The 17,702-nt window shown below is 48.9% G+C and overlaps 1 protein-coding gene across 3 annotated transcripts; it reads right to left on the bottom strand.

Moving 5' to 3' along the window:
- Positions 1-383: 383 nt before the first annotated feature.
- Positions 384-16,110, bottom strand: DDX23 (DEAD-box helicase 23). Of its 3 annotated transcripts, none has more exons than XM_080939108.1 (17): positions 16,039-16,110; positions 12,275-12,480; positions 10,597-10,707; positions 8,455-8,548; positions 7,927-7,992; positions 7,365-7,503; positions 6,894-7,027; positions 6,685-6,797; positions 6,326-6,469; positions 6,005-6,230; positions 5,562-5,707; positions 5,138-5,315; positions 4,104-4,346; positions 2,502-2,653; positions 2,263-2,371; positions 1,561-1,735; positions 384-1,225 (listed from the first exon to the last, which is right to left on the bottom strand). In XM_080939108.1, the coding sequence occupies exons 2-17, from the start codon at positions 12,478-12,480 to the stop codon at positions 1,002-1,004; spliced, it is 2,460 nt and encodes an 819-aa protein (XP_080795234.1). In that variant the 5' UTR covers positions 16,039-16,110; the 3' UTR covers positions 384-1,001. The 3 variants fall into 3 exon arrangements, with proteins under 3 accessions (XP_080795234.1, XP_080795233.1, XP_080795235.1); XM_080939107.1 differs by having other exon boundaries at positions 15,973-16,107; XM_080939109.1 differs by having other exon boundaries at positions 15,994-16,105.
- Between the last annotated feature and the right edge of the window lie 1,592 nt (positions 16,111-17,702).

The raw sequence follows: 17,702 nt of genomic DNA, 5'->3' as shown, positions 1-17,702 counted from the left end.
AGCTAGGAAGCAAGGACTTGCTCCGAGAAGCTAGCTTCCCACTGCCCACTGCAGGCCAGAGGGCTCCACAAGCAGCTGCAAATTGAATTCACATACTTGCCTCCCTTTGAGGGGCAAGGGAGGTGTGTGCCTGAGATGGAAGAGCCATCTATAGTCCACACAGCTCAGAGCCCGCCCCATGAGCAAGGGAGCCAGGACCGGGTTCCACACAGAACAGCAGGAGGGGTACACACTGCCATCCTGCTGCCATGCCCTCCCATCTGCTCCCAAGTGCCACCTGCAGACGAATGTACTAGTTGAGAAGCTAGGCCGTCCTTTCACTTTCTCAGCCAATGCTGCGGTCCTGACTTTGTTTCCCAGAGAAGAGAGCGGAGCTAGGGGTTGACACAACTTTAATATTCATGTATTTATTTTCAACATACAAACTTATCTTCTCAGAGAATAGAAAACAGAAATTTCACTGACTTAATGACGGACAGCCAGCTCTTCCTGCCCCCATATCTTAAAAAAAAAAATTCCCCATGGGGAGGAATGCCCTGAGTGCACAGCACCCGTGGCATAGGGCTGCGCAGTTCCAAAGGCTCTCTACCTGCCTCAGACACATGGGAACCAGCTGTCGGAGTGGCAGAGTCCAAGGTCCACAATTATGATGCCAGATCCCCTGGGTCACTCAGGGCAACAAGCACTGCAGCACAGTCCCACGTGTGCTAAGGAAGTCCTCTCCAGGTGACCAGGTGCTTGTTCGTGCTGGAGATAGTGCTAGGCAGCTGCCCCACAGCCAGGACAGCAAGGCTGCAAGGGGCAGAGCTGAGCCAAACCTGACGTAATATGTTCCTCCCGCCTACCCCACCTTCCTGTCCCCATGGAGCCACCTCACAGGCTCCTGACTGCTTCCTCCTAAGCCCCGTGACCCAAGAATGAGAGCCTGCAGAGATAGGAGTGAGGGCTTTAGAACAGGCACCAGCTTCAGAGCATGGCTTCAGGTCCACTCAGGTACTATGTCAAGCAAAGATGGTCTCTTCCCTGCGCTTCTTGGTGAGGATGGTGCCAGGCTTGTGCTGGGCATCTGGGTGGTTTGCTAGCTCTGGAGGGCAAGACGACACTGGGCTCTCTAGGATGGCTTGCTTCAGTTCATAGAACACAGCTGAGTCCTCCTTGGTGAGGAAGGTGATGGCTACACCACTCTTGCCTGCTCTTCCCGTGCGGCCAATTCGGTGAATATAATCTAGGGAGCAGAAGGATGTTACTCGGGACCAAGCCAGATGTCCGGGTGTGTGGTACCCACTCTTAAAGGAACCCTTCAGCCCACCTCCTACTGTCTACAGCAGGTGAACCCAGAGTGCTCTCCACTCTCCCCGTCCCCCTCTGCTGCTGACTTGTCACAGGGCAACACTAAGCCCCTCCTAGCTAGCGTCATTCTTCACACACCATGCAGCCTTAGCCTAGACACTGGGATGTCACCCAGACTAAAGCAGAGTTTTAGTGCACCCCGACTCTGAGAGGGAGAATATAAGCAGTCCCCCCTAGCCCTGAAGTGAAGCTACCTTCGCAGGCACTAACCTTCAATATTTTTGGCCATGTCATAGTTGACAACCATAGATACATCTTGGATGTCAATACCACGACCAGCCACATCTGTAGCCACCAAAATATCCTTGGCTCCAGCCTTGAGGTTGGACAATGCAAATTCTCGCTGCTCCTGGCCTTTGCCACCATGCAGTGTACAGGCGTTGTACTGTAGGGGACAAAAAAAGGTTCAGGGAGAGGGAGGGCTGAGAGCAGACCCTGGGAGAGAGTAGACAGTAGGACAGAGTTCAGTGACGTGAGGAAAGGACTTGGGAGCTAGAGCAAGAAATGAAAGAAAACATGGCGTTCTGGGGGACAGAGGCCCAGCAGTGTGCTGAGATGACAGGTTCTGAGGGAGAACCGGGGCAGGTAACGGGCTAGGAAGGCTAAGGACATCAGGAGCTGAGTGGTGAGGACAGTCCACTTACCCATCACATCAGCAGCCTCCCCTCCCCCATCCTCTCGGTGCAAACCCCCTACAGCGGCACACTCTGCCTCCCCCGCCCCACCCGTTAGACAGAGAAGGCATCTGGCTGCTGTTGCTGGACTAGAAGGGATTCCACACGTTTCTTTTGGCCCCGGTTTGTTAGATGGTGTAGAGATTAAACAGGGAGTGGGAGCCGGCACTCCCCACTCCATCCCTAGCCTCAGAGAGCAGCAGCACTAGGGTTGGCTTTGCTCTGCTGCCAGACGTACCCCCATCTTCTCCAGAGACTTGGCCAACACGTCGCAACCCTTCTTCTGGTTGACAAAAATGATGATGGGTGGATCAAAACCTTGTTCCAAGATTGCCAGCAGCTTTTTCCTGGGGGTGGGGGAGGAGAATGAGGTACACAATACCCCCCAGACTTAGTAAACCCAACACTCAACCCCAGCAGTGCACAAACTCCAAGGTCTTCCACAGAGACCTACCACCCCACAGCCGCGCCACATACCTCTTTTCTGATTCGGACATGAGGAAGACCTTCTGTTCCACCCGCTCATGGGGCTTGCCGGCAGAGCCGATGTACACCACAGCAGGCCGCCGAAGATAGCTCCTGGCTAGACGCTCTACCGCTGGCGGCATAGTAGCCGTGAACATGACTGTCTATAAAACAGGAGGCTCAGCTGGGCCCAGGCAGATAAGACTCCATACCCTACTGTCAGCACAGGCCGCCCAACACAGGCTAAAACATTAAATGAGTCCTGCTATAAATCTAACACTGTCACCCTGGGAAAGTGTTCTTTGGCTTTTCCTCTCATGCAAGAAAGGACTGGGAGCATCTGCTACCACCTGTGATCTAGGTAGCATCATGACTCCTTACATCATCTTCATCAACACCAGTTTTTCAAGACAGGCTTCTACATGTAGCCCTGGCTATCCTTGAACTTGCTCTGTAGACCAGACTGGCTTCAAACTCACAGAGATCTACCTGCCTCTGCCTTCCAAATGCTGGAATTAAGATGTGCCACTGCCCAGCTATCTATCTATCTATCTATCTATCTATCTATCTATTTATTTATTTATTTATTTAATGCACAAGTGCTCTCTCTGCATTACACCTACACACCAGAAGGGGCATCAGATCCCTTTCTGGATGCTCATGAGCCACCATGCAGTTGCTAGGAGCTGACCTGTGGAAAGGTGGCCAGAGCTCTTTACTCCTGAGCCGGCTCACCAGCCCTCAATCCTCACTTTTGTTTAGCTCTTTTGAGACTGGATCTTGCCGTGCAGATCTGACTGGCCTGGAACTCACATATAAGACAAGCTAGCCTCAATCTTGGACAATCTTTCTGCCTCCTCCTGAATGCTGGGCTTTAGGCATGAGCTACTATGCCTGGTACTGTTTTCTTCCTAAGTAGCACGATTCTTTAGAACCAGTTTTCCAGGCTAAGCTAAATGGCTCTAGACCTTGGACTGTTAAAGGACTATACACAAGCACTACTGGCATGCAGGAGGCGTGTGCAGCAGTGTCAGCATGCAGGGGGCGTGTGCAGCAGTGTCAGCATGCAGGGGGCGTGTGCAGCAGTGTCAGCATGCAGGGGGCGTGTGCAGCAGTGTCAGCATGCAGGGGGCGTGTGCAGCAGTGTCAGCATGCAGGGGGCGTGTGCAGCAGTGTCAGCATGCAGGGGGCGTGTGCAGCAGTGTCAGCATGCAGGGGGCGTGTGCAGCAGTGTCAGCATGCTGGAGGCGTGTGCAGCAGTGTCAGCATGCTGGAGGCGTGTGCAGCAGTGTCAGCACGCAGGGGGCGTATGCAGCAGTGTCAGCATGCAGGGGGCGTGTGCAGCAGTGTCAGCATGCTGGAGGCGTGTGCAGCAGTGTCAGCATGCAGGGGGCGTGTGCAGCAGTGTCAGCATGCAGGGGGCGTGTGCAGCAGTGTCAGCATGCAGGGGGCGTGTGCAGCAGTGTCAGCATGCAGGGGGCGTGTGCAGCAGTGTCAGCATGCTGGAGGTGTGTGCACTGCCGCTAACGTGTGCACTGGGCCCTTCCTAGGCAAGAAAGGTCTGAAAACAAGACTTGAGAACTGGTTCAACTTCTCCCAAGAAAGTTGCCTTACTTGACGGTATTTATGTTTTCCTGATTCAAAGTTGGCCAACATCTTCTCCGGGTCCTCAGCTTCATCTGTGTCTGGCTTCTGGTTGCTGACGGGCATATGTTCTAGAATCTTCTGAACATCTGGCTCAAAACCCATGTCAATCATCCTATCTGCCTCATCCAGAACCACGTAGGTACAACGGCTAAGCACAAGGTAACGGTTCTCCAGCACATCAATCAGACGTCCTGGGGTGGCGATCACAATCTGGAAGATACAGCGTAATCATGGCTTTAGGAGACAACTCCCTTCTTTCTTTCTCTGCTGTGAACCCACCTAGGCAACAGACCATCAATGCTAAGGAACTTGGACCTCAACCTCCAGCCAGATTTCGTACTTAAGGTCCTCAAGAATGGGCATGAAGCCATCTGCTACCTCCAACTTCCTTCAGGAATGAATGAGGTTTCTAAATAAGATCCAGGGTTAGGCAGATGGCAGATCAGGAGGAACTAGCTTAGATGGAAAAAAGGCTGGGGAGCACTGTGGAAACAGAGGCCGGGGAGCACTGTGGAAGGAGGGAGGTCAGGGAGCCCTGTGGAAACAGAGAGGCCGGGGAGCACCGTGGAAGGAGGGAGGCCAGGGAGCACTGTGGAAACAGAGAGGCTGGGGGGCACTGTGGAAACAGAGAGGGGGGAGCACCGTGGAAGGAGGGAGGCCGGGGAGCACTGTGGAAGGAGCAACATGCAGGGATTACACTGAGAGGTCTACATAGAATCACTGTTCAGATCCTTACAGGGTCTCTCCATCTCTGAGGCATGCGTGCTAACAGCATGCTTTAATAACACAGGCTTTAGCTATGAACCACCTCCTCCTTCACAGGGCCCACTGATAGCTGTGTTGGACTACAGATGAGTTATTAACCTCATCTTCATCTATGAAACAGTATGCAATCTCTATCACTAGCTGATCTCATAAGGCTGTTGTGATGTCTATTAATTATTAGCATTATTACGAGTATGTATTAGTGTAATTAACTAAAGCTGATTTGAGAAACAAACCTCACAACCCATGCGTAGCCTGAAGCCTTGGTCTTCTCTGGAGATGCCACCAATGACAGCCACGGTGCGGATGCCTAGTGGCTTTCCAAACTTGATGGTCTCTTCCTCAATCTGCTGAGCCAGTTCACGAGTGGGAGCCAGGATGATGGCATAAGGGCCCTGGTCTGACTCTTCGATCCTGTGGTAAATGGGGGATCCCACAGCTCCATAAGCTTTGGTTTGATCCAACCACAAGCAGGAACAAGAGACAGTCACTCTTAAGAGCATCTATGGGAATGGGCAGGTTGGTGATCCCATGTAAAAATCAGACTACAAGGGAATACAAGGCCTCTCTCGACAGACAACAACCAAAACAGCTGCTATTCTAGTCTGCCTCACCTGTCCTACCCACCAATCCATCCAAATGATAATCAGCTGAGCTTACCTGTCAATTTTGGGAAGAGTGGTGATCCAGACCAGTAATGGAATGAGGAAGGCTGCCGTCTTGCCACTGCCAGTCTCAGCCACACCAATGATGTCACGATTCTGTAGCCCAATGGGAATGGCCTGGCGCTGGATAGGTGTTGGCTCCTACAGTGACCCAGAACAAAAGCAATGGGTCGAGAACCATACTATGTAGACAGTGCTAACACAGTGGGCACAGCATGCTACTACCATATACCGGACACATAGAAAAGGGGGCCCAAGGGAAAACATAAGCCTAAAGGCCCATACTCCCGCCACAAAGTGACAGGCATAGTTAGTTTGGTACTGTGGGCAGAAAAGACACTAGCTAAGGAACAAAGTTCTTGAGTCCCAAACTATATTTACAGTCCTAGAATATAGGACACAAACTGGCAGATGCTCTGGGCCAGTCTGCCCCTTTACCTTGTAGCCACACTTATCAATAACTTCCAAGATATGTGGGGGCAGAGACGAATCTTTCCAGGACCGGATGGGGTTGGGGATCTTGCCACCTTTGGTGGTGATGCTATAGTCTTCACGGAAGATGCGCCAGTCCCTGTCTGTCATCTCATCTAACTTCTTCTGGGACCAATGGCGATCATCCCAGCGTTGTTTGGCTTCCTTCTTTCGAAGTTTGCGGAGTCTTGCTCTGAAACAAGACATGATTGGAGGCTAAGCAAAATCAGTACACTCCTTTTTGTAGATGCTGGGCTCTGCTCAACCACCCTAAACCCAGTTACTCACTCCTCCTGTTCCTTTTCTTCCAGGGTTCGCCTCTTTTCCATTAGGTCTCCATAGAAACGTGACTGTTCTCGCTTCTGCTGCTTTAGGTCAATGCCCGCGATGAAGCCTCGCCCCAACAGCTGCACCTGGTGCCGTTCTTTGTACCTGGGATGGAGACAAGAGGGAGAAAAAGAGCTGCTCAAGGCAAGGGCAGACTGCCAACGTGTACCAATTCTCCCCCAGCCAGCATCTTTCCTGCTCCGCGAGATGGGTGAGTGCAGGTCTACCAACTTCCTCACCCAGCCCCGCTTGCTTCTTCTGTCAGCTCTTCAGGACCACCCAGTGTCCAAGCCCCAAGATGTGGGCACAAAGCCACTCACAGGGGGTTGTAGTCAATGGAGGTGTCTTCAGACGCATCCCACTCAAACACAAACTTTCGGTCATTGAGATGCCTTGTCCGGCGCCGTTTTTTGATGCCACCCAGGTAACGCTCCTACCAGGGAAAGAGCACAAAGCTCATCAGCCTCAGTTCCTGACCTGAGACCAGAGAGACAAATGACTAACTGCTTTGTGGGGTCTCAGCCCGCACCTTAATCGCGTGCAGCTCCTTGCTCTTGTCCTTTTCTTCCCGAATCTTCTGCCGTCCCTCCTCATCCTCATTTCCATTGGTCTCCCGCTCCATCCTTTCCCTCCGTTCCCTCCGTTCCCTCTCCTGAGGATCTTCTGCAGACAAAGAAGGAAAGCTGCAGAAAGATCTCAGGGGGAGGAAGAAGCCACAGAAGGAATCCATTCAATAGGAACAAATGGGGGAAACGAGTGGACACATGGTAGACAGGGGACCTGACAGATACTTCCATAAACATTCACCACTGTTTCCTTTTCCAAACTCTGGAACAGACAGGTCCCTATCTTCCCTCCCTTTCTTTTTGCAATGGTTAGAGATCAAACCCAGGGCCTTTTGTATGCTAGGAAAGTCCTACTTGAGCTACTGCTCCAGTCTAGGTTTCTGTCTCTCTCCATAATTTTACCCCATCCTTTCTACACAGGACAGAAAACAAACCCAGCATCTTCCTGCCCAAATCCTGGAACTGTTTCCTTTTCTTCCTCTCTTCTTCGAGCATCTTCTGGCGCTCCTCCACCTCCTGCTGCCGCCGCTTCAGCGCTTCAGCCTCCCGCTCTGCTTTGGAGAGGAATTTGGGCTTCAAGACAGAAGGGAATGGTTAATGGTATCTAGGGGCTGGAAACAACCACATCACTGCTAGAGACCCAGGAAGGCCCTAAATACTCGCTTAAGATGACAAATATTCTGATAAGAACACAGAGGCCTAGGACTCCACTATGGACTAAAGCTTTTGCTCATCATAAACATGACACAGTCGGGTGTCATAGCCGTAACACAGCAGCTGCCTAGCATGGTGGTTCCATGAGAAATAACAGATCAATACTCTGAGGAGACGAGTGCCCATAGAGGTGATTGTAAGGACAGAGATGGCGTCTACATCTGAGAGCAGGGGCCTCAGCAGACCAAGCACTGAGACTTCTGGAACTCCAGAGTTGAGCTGCCTGGCTGTGGCATTTGCTATGGTAGGCAGAGCATATTAATCCAGGCGCCTAGGTCTTACCTTAGCTTCAGCTTCTTCCTCAGCCTTTTTCTTGGCCAGAAGTTCCTCCAAGGACAGTGGCTGGATCTGAGCACAGAACATGGGAGCTTGGTTTATGAAAACTGTCCCTCATGGAACTAGAGACATGGCTCAGAGGTTAAGAGCACTGGCTGCTTTTCCAGAGGACCCAGGATCAATTCCCAAGAACCACTTGAAAGCTTACGACTGTCTATAGCTCCAGTTCCAGGGGATCTGACACCCTGACACAGACATACATGCAAACAAAGCACCAGTGCACATAAAAAATGAAAAGGAATCATTAAAAAAAGAAAAGAAAGAGAAAAGGAAAAAAGAAAGAAAGAGGACTCTCTTCCTTAGCTGGGCACTGGTAGTAGTGGGTGTGGTACACAAGATTATGCCCGGCACAGAGAGGCAGAGGCAGGAGGATCTGAGTTCCAGGCCATCCAGGGCTTCACAGGGAGACCCTGTCTCTGGGCTGGGCGTTGGTTATCTCCCTTGAAGGAAACAGAGGCATCAGCCGGCCTTTACCTTAGGTCTCTTGTCACCATGCTCATCCTCGTCACCCTTCTTAGAATCTCTGTCCTTCCGAGACTTGAAATCTTTTCCTCGACCAGGAGACAAGCTTTAAGGAAAAAGGAGAAAGGTCCATAGCTGTCTTACCCCAGACCCTGAATGAGGCTCAGGCTGAGCCTTCAAAAAATAGACATTTTCCTATTACTCAGGACTGGCCATGGCCACTCACTATGACCTAAAGCTTTCTCAAGCAAGGCCTAGTCCCCTGCCTGTTCTGAAACCTAATTATGCCCCATCTTGGCTCCACTCTACCTGAAGCTCCTTCTGACTAACTCTTTCAGGAAAGTGGACCCTCACCACTGCTATCAAAAGTTCCAAAAAAGCCAGGCTGTGGTGATGCATACCTTTAATCCCAGCGCCTAGGAGCCAGACATAGGCAGATAGAGCTTTGTGAATTTGGGGCACCCGCATGACGGGTCACGGCCTCAGAACCACACATAACTCCAGTCCCAGGGCATCCAATACCCCCTTCCGATCTCAGTACGATCCAGGCACATGAATGGTATATATGCATACGTGTAGGCAAAACACAGACACACACACAAATACAAATTAATCTATGCTTTGTAATTAAGAATATACTTTTCTTAATTACGTGTGTGTGTGTGTGTGTGTGTGTGTGTGTGTGTGCTCCAGAGGCCATGGCTCCTATGGAGCTGTAGCCACAGGCACTTGGTAAGCACCTGATGTGGGTGCTGGGACTGAGCCTAAGTCCTCTGGAAGAGTAGCCGGTGCTCTTAAGCACAGAAGCAGATCTCCAACCCAAATTAAAAAATTTAAAAGATATTCTACAAAAGTTATTTTGTGTAGCCTAGGTAAAACATTGAATTTTACAGTGGAGCTATAGAGATGTTTGATTAACTAGTAAGCTTTTCAAATAATTTCTCAGTTCCGAAAATAAACTGAACTTCAAAATGTGAGCTGAATTACTTTGCCTGCTGGGTTGTGTGTGTGCAGAGGCCACAGGAAGGTGTCACATGTCCTGCCCCATCACTCTCTTCACTACTTCTTTGACATAGGGTTTCTCACTGAACCTGGAGCTAGGCTGGCAGCCAGGAAGTCTCAGCAATCCTCCTGCCTCTGCTCAGTGCTGAGGTTGCAGGGGGAGAATGTTGCAGCACTGACATTCATTGTGGGTGCTGGGATCTGAACCCCATTTTACTTTCTTCTCTTGTTTTTCTTTTTTCTTTTGTTTATTTTATTTGCATTTATTTTCTGCTGAATTAACCCCTGTCCTATAAGTTCTTGTTTCTGGTTTCTTTCTGGGATATCTTTCCCTTTTGTTCATTCAGCCTTTTCTGGTTTTAGAAAAGTTTGTTTCTTTTCCATGAGGATCATCTTAATATGGAGAGAAGCTCACGAAAGAGTTACTCCAACCACAGCTCTGCAGTGCAGCAGTGCATCTGAGGTACTCTGTCCCCTGCTCTGTCCCCAGCCACTGTCTGGCCTGGGCACACCTATGGGCTCTGTCATACTGCTGGGATGCTGCACACGGCTTTTCTGAAGGGGCATTTTTCAGATACCTGTTGGTTTTTCAAATATGCACACCTTTGGTGGCCTAGGCAATTACACAGGTGTTAAAGTGAGTGCAAAGTCATGGAAGCAGGGTGTGGGGGAGGGATAGCGGGCTTAGGAGGGGAAACCTGGAAAGGGAATAACGTTTGAAATGTAAATAAAATATATCCATTTTTTAAAAATGAGTTTAAAGATTTGACCTTCTTAATTTACTTCATTTTGTAAATTTCTGGGTGAAGACAGTAATCATTTTCACAGGTCACAGACTGCTTTTAGGAAGAGCCTGGACATTTTGAGGAAACATGCTGAGCTGAGCAGAGGCTCACACCTGCAGTCCCAGCTCTCCCAGGGCCGAGGCAGGCGGAGCAAGAGTACAAGGCCATCCATAACTGGTCTACACAGAGTTTCGGGCCACCCAGGGCTATGAAAGAAGACACCAACCAATTAAACAAATACACGGAAAAGGTACACTTTCTGAGGAAAAGGATTCTGTAGAAACTAACAATGGGACCTGCTTTTTCCCATGAGCTCAGCTGCAGAGTAGGAGAGCAGGATGCACCCCTAGAGCCCAGTCCTCCTCACCTGGATCTTTTACGGTCCTTGTCCCGTCGGTGGCCATCCTTGTCCCTCTCGCGCTCCTTTTTACCCCGGTCCCGTTCCTTATCTCTCTCCCGTTCTTTGTGCCGTCGTTCCCTAGAAGACAGAAAATTGAGGAAATTCCTTGCTGGTTCTAGAGTTTCTTACCTCACTGAGGCCTGAGAAGTCCCCATGCTCTTTTCTCCTCAAAGTAATGGTTAACAAACTGAAGAAAGTTTGAGGAAATTCTAGTAAGATCTGTGTGTGTGGGTGCACACACGGGTATGGTGTATATGTACATGATAAATGCATGGTAGTATGCAGGTACAAGCAGGACATCAGGTGGCTTCCTCTATAGCTCTTGGCATTAGAGACAAAGTCTCCAGGATGGCTATACTTAGTTGCATACTTGACTATGTCTTGAACTAAAACCCAAAAATGGAGGGTATATCTGTGAGGGATTTTTGCTTAATCTGAAGTAGGAAGACCCACTTCTAATCCAAATCTGAGTTAGGAAGGCTGCCTTTAATCCAGATCTAGTCTGGTCACACCTTCTGCTGGGAGCTTATTTAAGGATGAATGATGAAGCCTTGGCTCTCTGCCTCCTTACCTCACCTGTCCATTCCTTCACTGAGTCTAGAAGCCTGAGTGACAGTCTCTTGCTGAACTGGAAACTCCCCGTTTTGGCTAAGCCAGCTGGCCAATGATCTAGTGGAACCTGCCTGTTTCCTGGGAATACAGGCATTCATAGCTTTTTACTTGGATGCTGGGGATTTGAACTTGGGTCCTTATGCTTACCACTGGGAGACCTCTCCATTCTTTCCACTTAAAAAATCCAACCAACCAGACAACCAACCAAACAAAAACAACAACAAAACCCCTTATATGTGTGTTTTCCCACATGTATGTCATTGCCCGAAAGCACCACATGTGTTCCTGTTGCTCAGAGAGGTCAGAGGAGGGTGTTGGATCCTCCTGAACTGGAGTTACAGACAGGCGTGAGCCACCATGTGGGTGTTCAGAATTATACAGACGGAGCCTGGGTCCTCTGGAGAGTAGTCAGCACTCGGAGCTGTTCTGCCATCTCCCTTTCCCCCAGAGTATCTGGAGCTTACGGACTGGCTGGGCTGGCTGGCTCGGCAAGCCTCTCCATGGCTGGGAGTATGGCTGCATGCTGCCACATGCAGCTCCTTACCCGTGTGCTCAGGATCCTAGCTCAGGGCCTCATGCTCGCAGACAGAGCGCTTTCCCACTGAGCCCAGGCTTGACTCTACAGCACAGATCCTAATCTCAGGAGGGCCTTCCAGAGCACTGTCAGCTCATGCTATGTTTTAGTAGCAAGGACAGATCAGGGGCTGTGAGAACAGGGGAGCCACCTGCCTCAGCCAACTGTAACTTCACCTTACAAGCTCCTGTTCAATCTTCAGGAACTGGTCACTTAGCTGGGTATCATGGGAACACCTACAACCACAGCCTCAGGAGGCTGGGACAGAGGTACTTCAGGTTCGGGTCCACTTGGCCTACAGGGAAACTACTTCAGAAAACCAGAGGAAAAAGGAAAGGGAATGCTGAGTGTCCCTGGAGGTCACCCGGGACAAGGGGAGGCTCGTGTATGAAAAGCAACTGCTTAACATTGGAAGCACCCCCTCCCCCACTCGTGTAGCAGAATACAAAGTCACTTTACCTTTCTGTAGACTTGGAATGGGACCGAGAGCGAGAACGGCTACCTCCTCGACGCCTTTCCCGTGAGCGATGCCGTTTCCTGTCTTTAGATGGGGAGGACTTCCGGTCTCGGTCTCTATCACGATCTCTCTCAGGAGTCCGAGATCGCTTCCTTTCCTCCTTGGGTGATGCGTCTCGGTCCTTTTTGTCAGCCAGTTCTCCTGCCATCTGGGTGAGAAAGACAAGTACTCATCATGTACAGTTCAGCAAATCTCAAAACTATCAATACATATATTTGTATACCTGCTTCACGGATGAGGAAGCTAAGGCACAGGTACATATACTAACTTGTTTGAGGTAACACAAGTTCTAAATAGCAAAGACCTGGTAGTCTATCTCGAAAAGCCCATACTTATTCATTACACTATATCGTCTCCCTGTGATTTCTTCCTATATGTTCACCATTTGATTGCTGAGACAAGGCTAGCTGGGACTATTATCAAAAACAAAAAGTAATCAATACCATCTAAAAACAAAACACCAGGCTGGAGAGATGGCTCAGTGGTTAGAGCACTGACTGCTCTTCCAAAGGTCCTGAGTTCAATTCCCAGCGACCACATGGTGGCTCACAACCATTGATAGTGGGATCTGATGCCCTCCTCTGGTGTGTCTGGAAACAGTTACAGTGTACACACAATAAGTAAATAAAAATTTTTAAAAAAAGTTAAAAACAAAACAACAACAACAAAATCATCAGAGGAGAAACAAAACACTTTTACTCAGTGTTTTAAAGAAGTGCACCTCTAGGAGTTGGAGAGATGGCTTGGTCTAAGGTGTCCACTGTAAAACATGAAGACCAGAACATGGACCCCAGTGCCCATGTGAGGAGCCATTCGGGCACACAGATGGACCCTGAAGACCAGTGGCCAGCCTGACCAAGGTGATGAACTCTGGGCTCAGTGAAACCTTTGTTTCAAAAGATAATGCAGACGGCCATTGTGTGGGTCTGTGGGTGAAGGTGCTCGACGCCCAGTCTGACAAACTGCGTCTGTTCCCAGAACCTACTCTGTGGAAGGAAGAACTGAGTCCTAAAGCTCATCCTCTGACCCCCCCCCCCATGTGCACTGAGGCAAGTGTGTGTGTGTGTGTGTGTGTGTGTGTGTGTATAGTGTGTAGGTAGCTCCAAGGCAGTTGGAAAAATATGTTTGGCGCTCCTGTGCACCCTTCCCGTTTTTTTCAACTGCTTGGGGAACAACAACTATTTCAATATACAACATTAAACAATAGAAGTGTCTCAACTAGAAGTCCCAGAGGTGACTGACGGACAGGCTGACAATTTCTAATCAGGTCTCACAGCCTGGTGGTCAGTCCTCTTTAGGCGGACAAGCCTATCTACTGTCCTCCTGAGAGGTCTGAGCAGGAGTCCCTGGGGTACGATGCACGGCACGCTACACTACACTGCCAACTACTCTTGAACTATAACATCGAATCCACCTAGGGGCTAAAGGGACATGCAAGTCTGAAACTGCCTCTACTCCACCATCATCCCTGTGACGTGGGGCACAGCATCTGAAGTTTATTTTATTCCTCCTCTCCTGGGCCAGTAACTGCCAGATGCCTAAGAAGGAATCTCACAAATAGCTAAAATGACGGAACGGTCTAAATCAGTATATCGTGCATTTCACGGTACGTCTCTCCTACTGAGAGCCCTAAGAAAACAGATCAAAAGGAAAAAAGCTTTCTCTGGAAAGCATCCTTGAATTTGTTTGTTTGTTTGGTTTTTCTGGTTTTGGGACATTGCCTTTCTATGTTGCTCCTGTCTGGTCTGGAACTCACTATGTAGACCAGGATGGCCTCAAATTCACAAAGATCTGCTTCAATCTGCTTTTAATCCCAGTTGCTGAGATTAAAGGTACATGCACCATATCTGGCCTCATTCTTTCAACAAGTATGTACTGAACACCTTCCAGTGCCAGGAGCTGTTCTGGGTTCTGGAGAGGACACTGCGACTGACAGATTCTCTGATGCCATGAAGCATGAAGTCAGTGTGGCACTTTATTTCAGATCCTCAGAATGAGCTCCGAAAAGGTAACCGAATGGAGCAATATGATGAGATATGAAGAAACTCTCAGGGAAGACTTCTTAGGTTAGCATTTTCACTGAGATCTCATGCTGGGAGAAAAGGCCATGGGGTGATCAGGAAAAAGAGCTCACAGATAGAGACAGCAAGCACTAAGGAAACAACTAGCTCAGCATGGCGCTCTCCAGAGACTGTGGCTGAGTGGGAACTGACCCACAGGGAGGCTGATTTCAGATTAGGTCAGTGGGAGGGCCACAGGCAGGCTCAGTGGGAAGACATGCCTGCTACCAAATCCGACCATCTGAGATTGATCCCTGGGACCGACATGACAGAAAGAGAACTGATCTCCACAAGTTGTGCTCTAGACAACATGGTACTGTTACACGCACACCTCCTACAACCAAACAATAAAGTAAATAACAAATCTTTTTTTTTTTTTTTTTTTTTTTTAAGACAAGGTCAAGGGCTGGAGAGATGGGGCAGTGGTTAAGAGCACTGGCTGCTCTACCAGAGGACCTGGGATTGGTCCTCAGCATCCACACGATGGCTGGTAAACAAGCTCCTGTAATTCCAGGAAACCCAACACCTTGTTTTGTCCTCGTCTAGCACTCCAGTGGTTCACAGACATAAATGCATGACAAACACCCATACATACAAAAAGAAAAAAAGAAAAAAAAAAAAGGCAGACTATAAGCTGGAGTGACGTTTGTCTGGGGGAGAATGGGAACACTGTTAGGGACCAGGGCAAAGGCGTCTGAATTTCAATTTAATCTCAACGAGAACATTAGAACTTTAAGCAGAGCATGATACAACTAAAAATTACATTAGAAAAGAATTCCTCTGGTGACTTCTAAGAAAATATGTAGACTTTTTTTTTTTTTTTAATTACAGAAAATGTTTAGTAGTCCACAACTGTAATCATGGCACTAGGAAGGTGGAGGCAGTTCTGAGCGCCAAAAGACAGCAGAGAGTAAACTGCAGACTCAATTTAAGGCCCGCTTAAGGTACAAAAGATCGGTCTCCAAAAGACCCTGGCCCTGCTTTCCAGTTCTATATAGGGACAAGCCCCCAGTTACTTTCATTTAATTGTTAATCAAGCGCTACTATATATGCAAGATTCATTTGTAGGCCCCATGGAAATTATAAAATGAAATTCTGTCCACAGGAAGCAGCAGAAGGCATGAGACATGCCAAGAATGTTCAGATGAAGAATCTAAAGTTGCCGCTTCTTTCGATTCGTAGAGAGGAAATGGAAGGATCCACAGAGGAAGTAGATCATTTTAATGTATGGGTAGAATTTGAATAACCGTGGGTTAGGGTTAGAACTAATCTCCAGCAAAACCAATAACACTGGCAACGCCGAAGCCGGAAGGCATGGAGTGGGTTCTGGGAGCACATCAGAGTTCCAGTCTGGCCAAAGTAAGGGAACTAGAATTAGGTCAGACTGACGTATAGCAAGCGCGATGTCCATGGGCCAAAGCCTAGGCTCTTAATGTAGTCCTGGAGGTGGCCTGTGCCCAGGGCAGCCAACACTGCACCCGGGGCCCGCGCCCCTTCGCTCTTGCCCGCCAGAGCTGCCCCGGCTCGTGCCCCTTCCCTGAAGCGTTCTTCCCCATCCGGTCCCAGAGGCCGAAGCTTACAGCTATCTTCCTGCTCCTCACCCACTCTCCAAACTCGTGGGAGCCGCCTCCACCGCCAAGACTCACCACCCCGCGCCTGAACCGCCTAACGCGGCCTCAACGTCGCCGAACAGTCGCCATCTTTCGCGTTTCCTGATCACGAAGGAGCGCCCTGGTCGCGCGGGGAGCCGGGAAAGCGAGTTCCTGGGACGGCACCGAGCGAGCTGATAAATAAGCCCCTAAAACTACTAATCCCAGAATGCATAGCGCGAGGCCCGACCAGGCCGCGTGGTCTTCTGGGTAATGTGGTTTGCTGAAGGTTCGGTGTCTGTAGGAGAAAGAATTTTCCAAGTGTTGTCTTTCAAGTTACTTACAAGGTTCTTCCGCAGCACTCTATCTGGAATCTTCTAGTAGGTATTGCAGTTGATTTCAGTTAAAGCTGGCAAAGCTTTCAGCGAGAAAGTTTATACGGTAACAAATTATTTACTTTTTTTGAAAAAGTGTTTTTATAAAAATTGTGAGAGATTATTGCCTCCGTGAATGAATGAAAGATAATGAACTAAAGATTAGTTCACTGAGGTAGCTTAGTATTTCACAAGGAAGGTAGTAGTTTTCACAGTAGAACTACTCCAATCGTAGGAAGGTATCTTAGCGACCTTGGGCCCCCAGCAGTTTGAATTCCTTAACACCTCCAAACTGTCCACCCCCCACTCCCAGTAAATAATAAACTAACATTCCAAAGGTTTTCCTGGAAGGACTTTCCCCTAAAGTGTCTTACTGTTTACTCAACATTCCAGATGGAACCTTGGCTTCCTCGTTTTCTTGATCTTTAGAAACTGCCCACTTGGGCTACTTGTTATTGTTGATTTCTTCCTTCAGGTTCTCCAAACATTAGTCCACTAGATTTTTCTTCTAGTCATATACCCACTTTCTTTCTCTTTGGTTCAAACTGTCCCGTCAGCACCTGGAATGCAGATTGTGTGTGCTAGGATGGTTGAGACTAACTGGAATACCCATTGCTTCCTTTAATGACATTTTTCATCCTCGGGTTTGCTTTAATCCCACATAGATGCTGGTATTTCTTTTTAAAATGTATTCTATTTTTATGTGCATTGGTGTTTTGCCTGCATGCATGACCGTGTGAGGGTGTCAGATCGCCTGGAACTGGAGTTACAGTTGTGAGCTGCCATATGGATGCTGGGAATGTGAACCTGGGTCCTCTGGAAGAAAAACCAGTCTTACCCACAGAACCGTCTATCTCTCTAGCCCCAGGTCTGGTTTTTCACTGTGTGTGTTCTTTAAGTTCTCAGACAGGGTCTCAGTATACACCTTAATTAAAAACTCAGCTTCAGTGGCTCGAAGTTTTTTTAAAGAGACTTTAGGAGAGAGCTCTTGTAGCCTTTGATACTGCAATTTCTTCTAGTGGAGGGGGGACTCGGCCAGGTTAAATCTAATGGGTATAATGAACACTAGAGGGCGCCCCACTCACAGACTGAAACCCTACCCCGCCCGCCCCCCCCCCCCCAAAAAAAAAAGAAAGAAAAGAAAACACATTCACACACAAAACAAAAAAATTGACCCACCACACATGGGTGGGAACTTTAAAAACCTTCCGCTATTGTTTGACAGTCTTACAAGTGTCTGGCTCCAGGCTTGACACTTGGGCTAAGGTTTCTTGTCTTAGTTGTCCTAAGAGTATGAAGGGAGCGTTTCCTTGATTTTAGCTATAAAGTAAGTGTAGCCTGCAACAC

Source organism: Micromys minutus (genome assembly GCF_963924665.1).
Source record: "Micromys minutus genome assembly, chromosome: 27".
NCBI lineage: Eukaryota > Metazoa > Chordata > Mammalia > Rodentia > Muridae > Micromys > Micromys minutus.
This window is presented reverse-complemented; position numbering and strand designations above follow the sequence as displayed.

Excerpts from the sequence above, each read along its gene's own strand:
- DDX23 (XM_080939108.1), bottom strand. The coding sequence starts at position 12,480 with ATGGCAGGAGAACTGGCTGACAAAAAGGACCGAGACGCATCACCCAAG. Across the intron at positions 10,708-12,274 it reads CATTCCAAGTCTACAGAAAG|GGAACGACGGCACAAAGAAC; the intron begins GTAAAGTGACTT and ends TCTGTCTTCTAG. Across the intron at positions 7,504-7,926 it reads AGGAAGAAGCTGAAGCTAAG|CCCAAATTCCTCTCCAAAGC; the intron begins GTAAGACCTAGG and ends TCTGTCTTGAAG.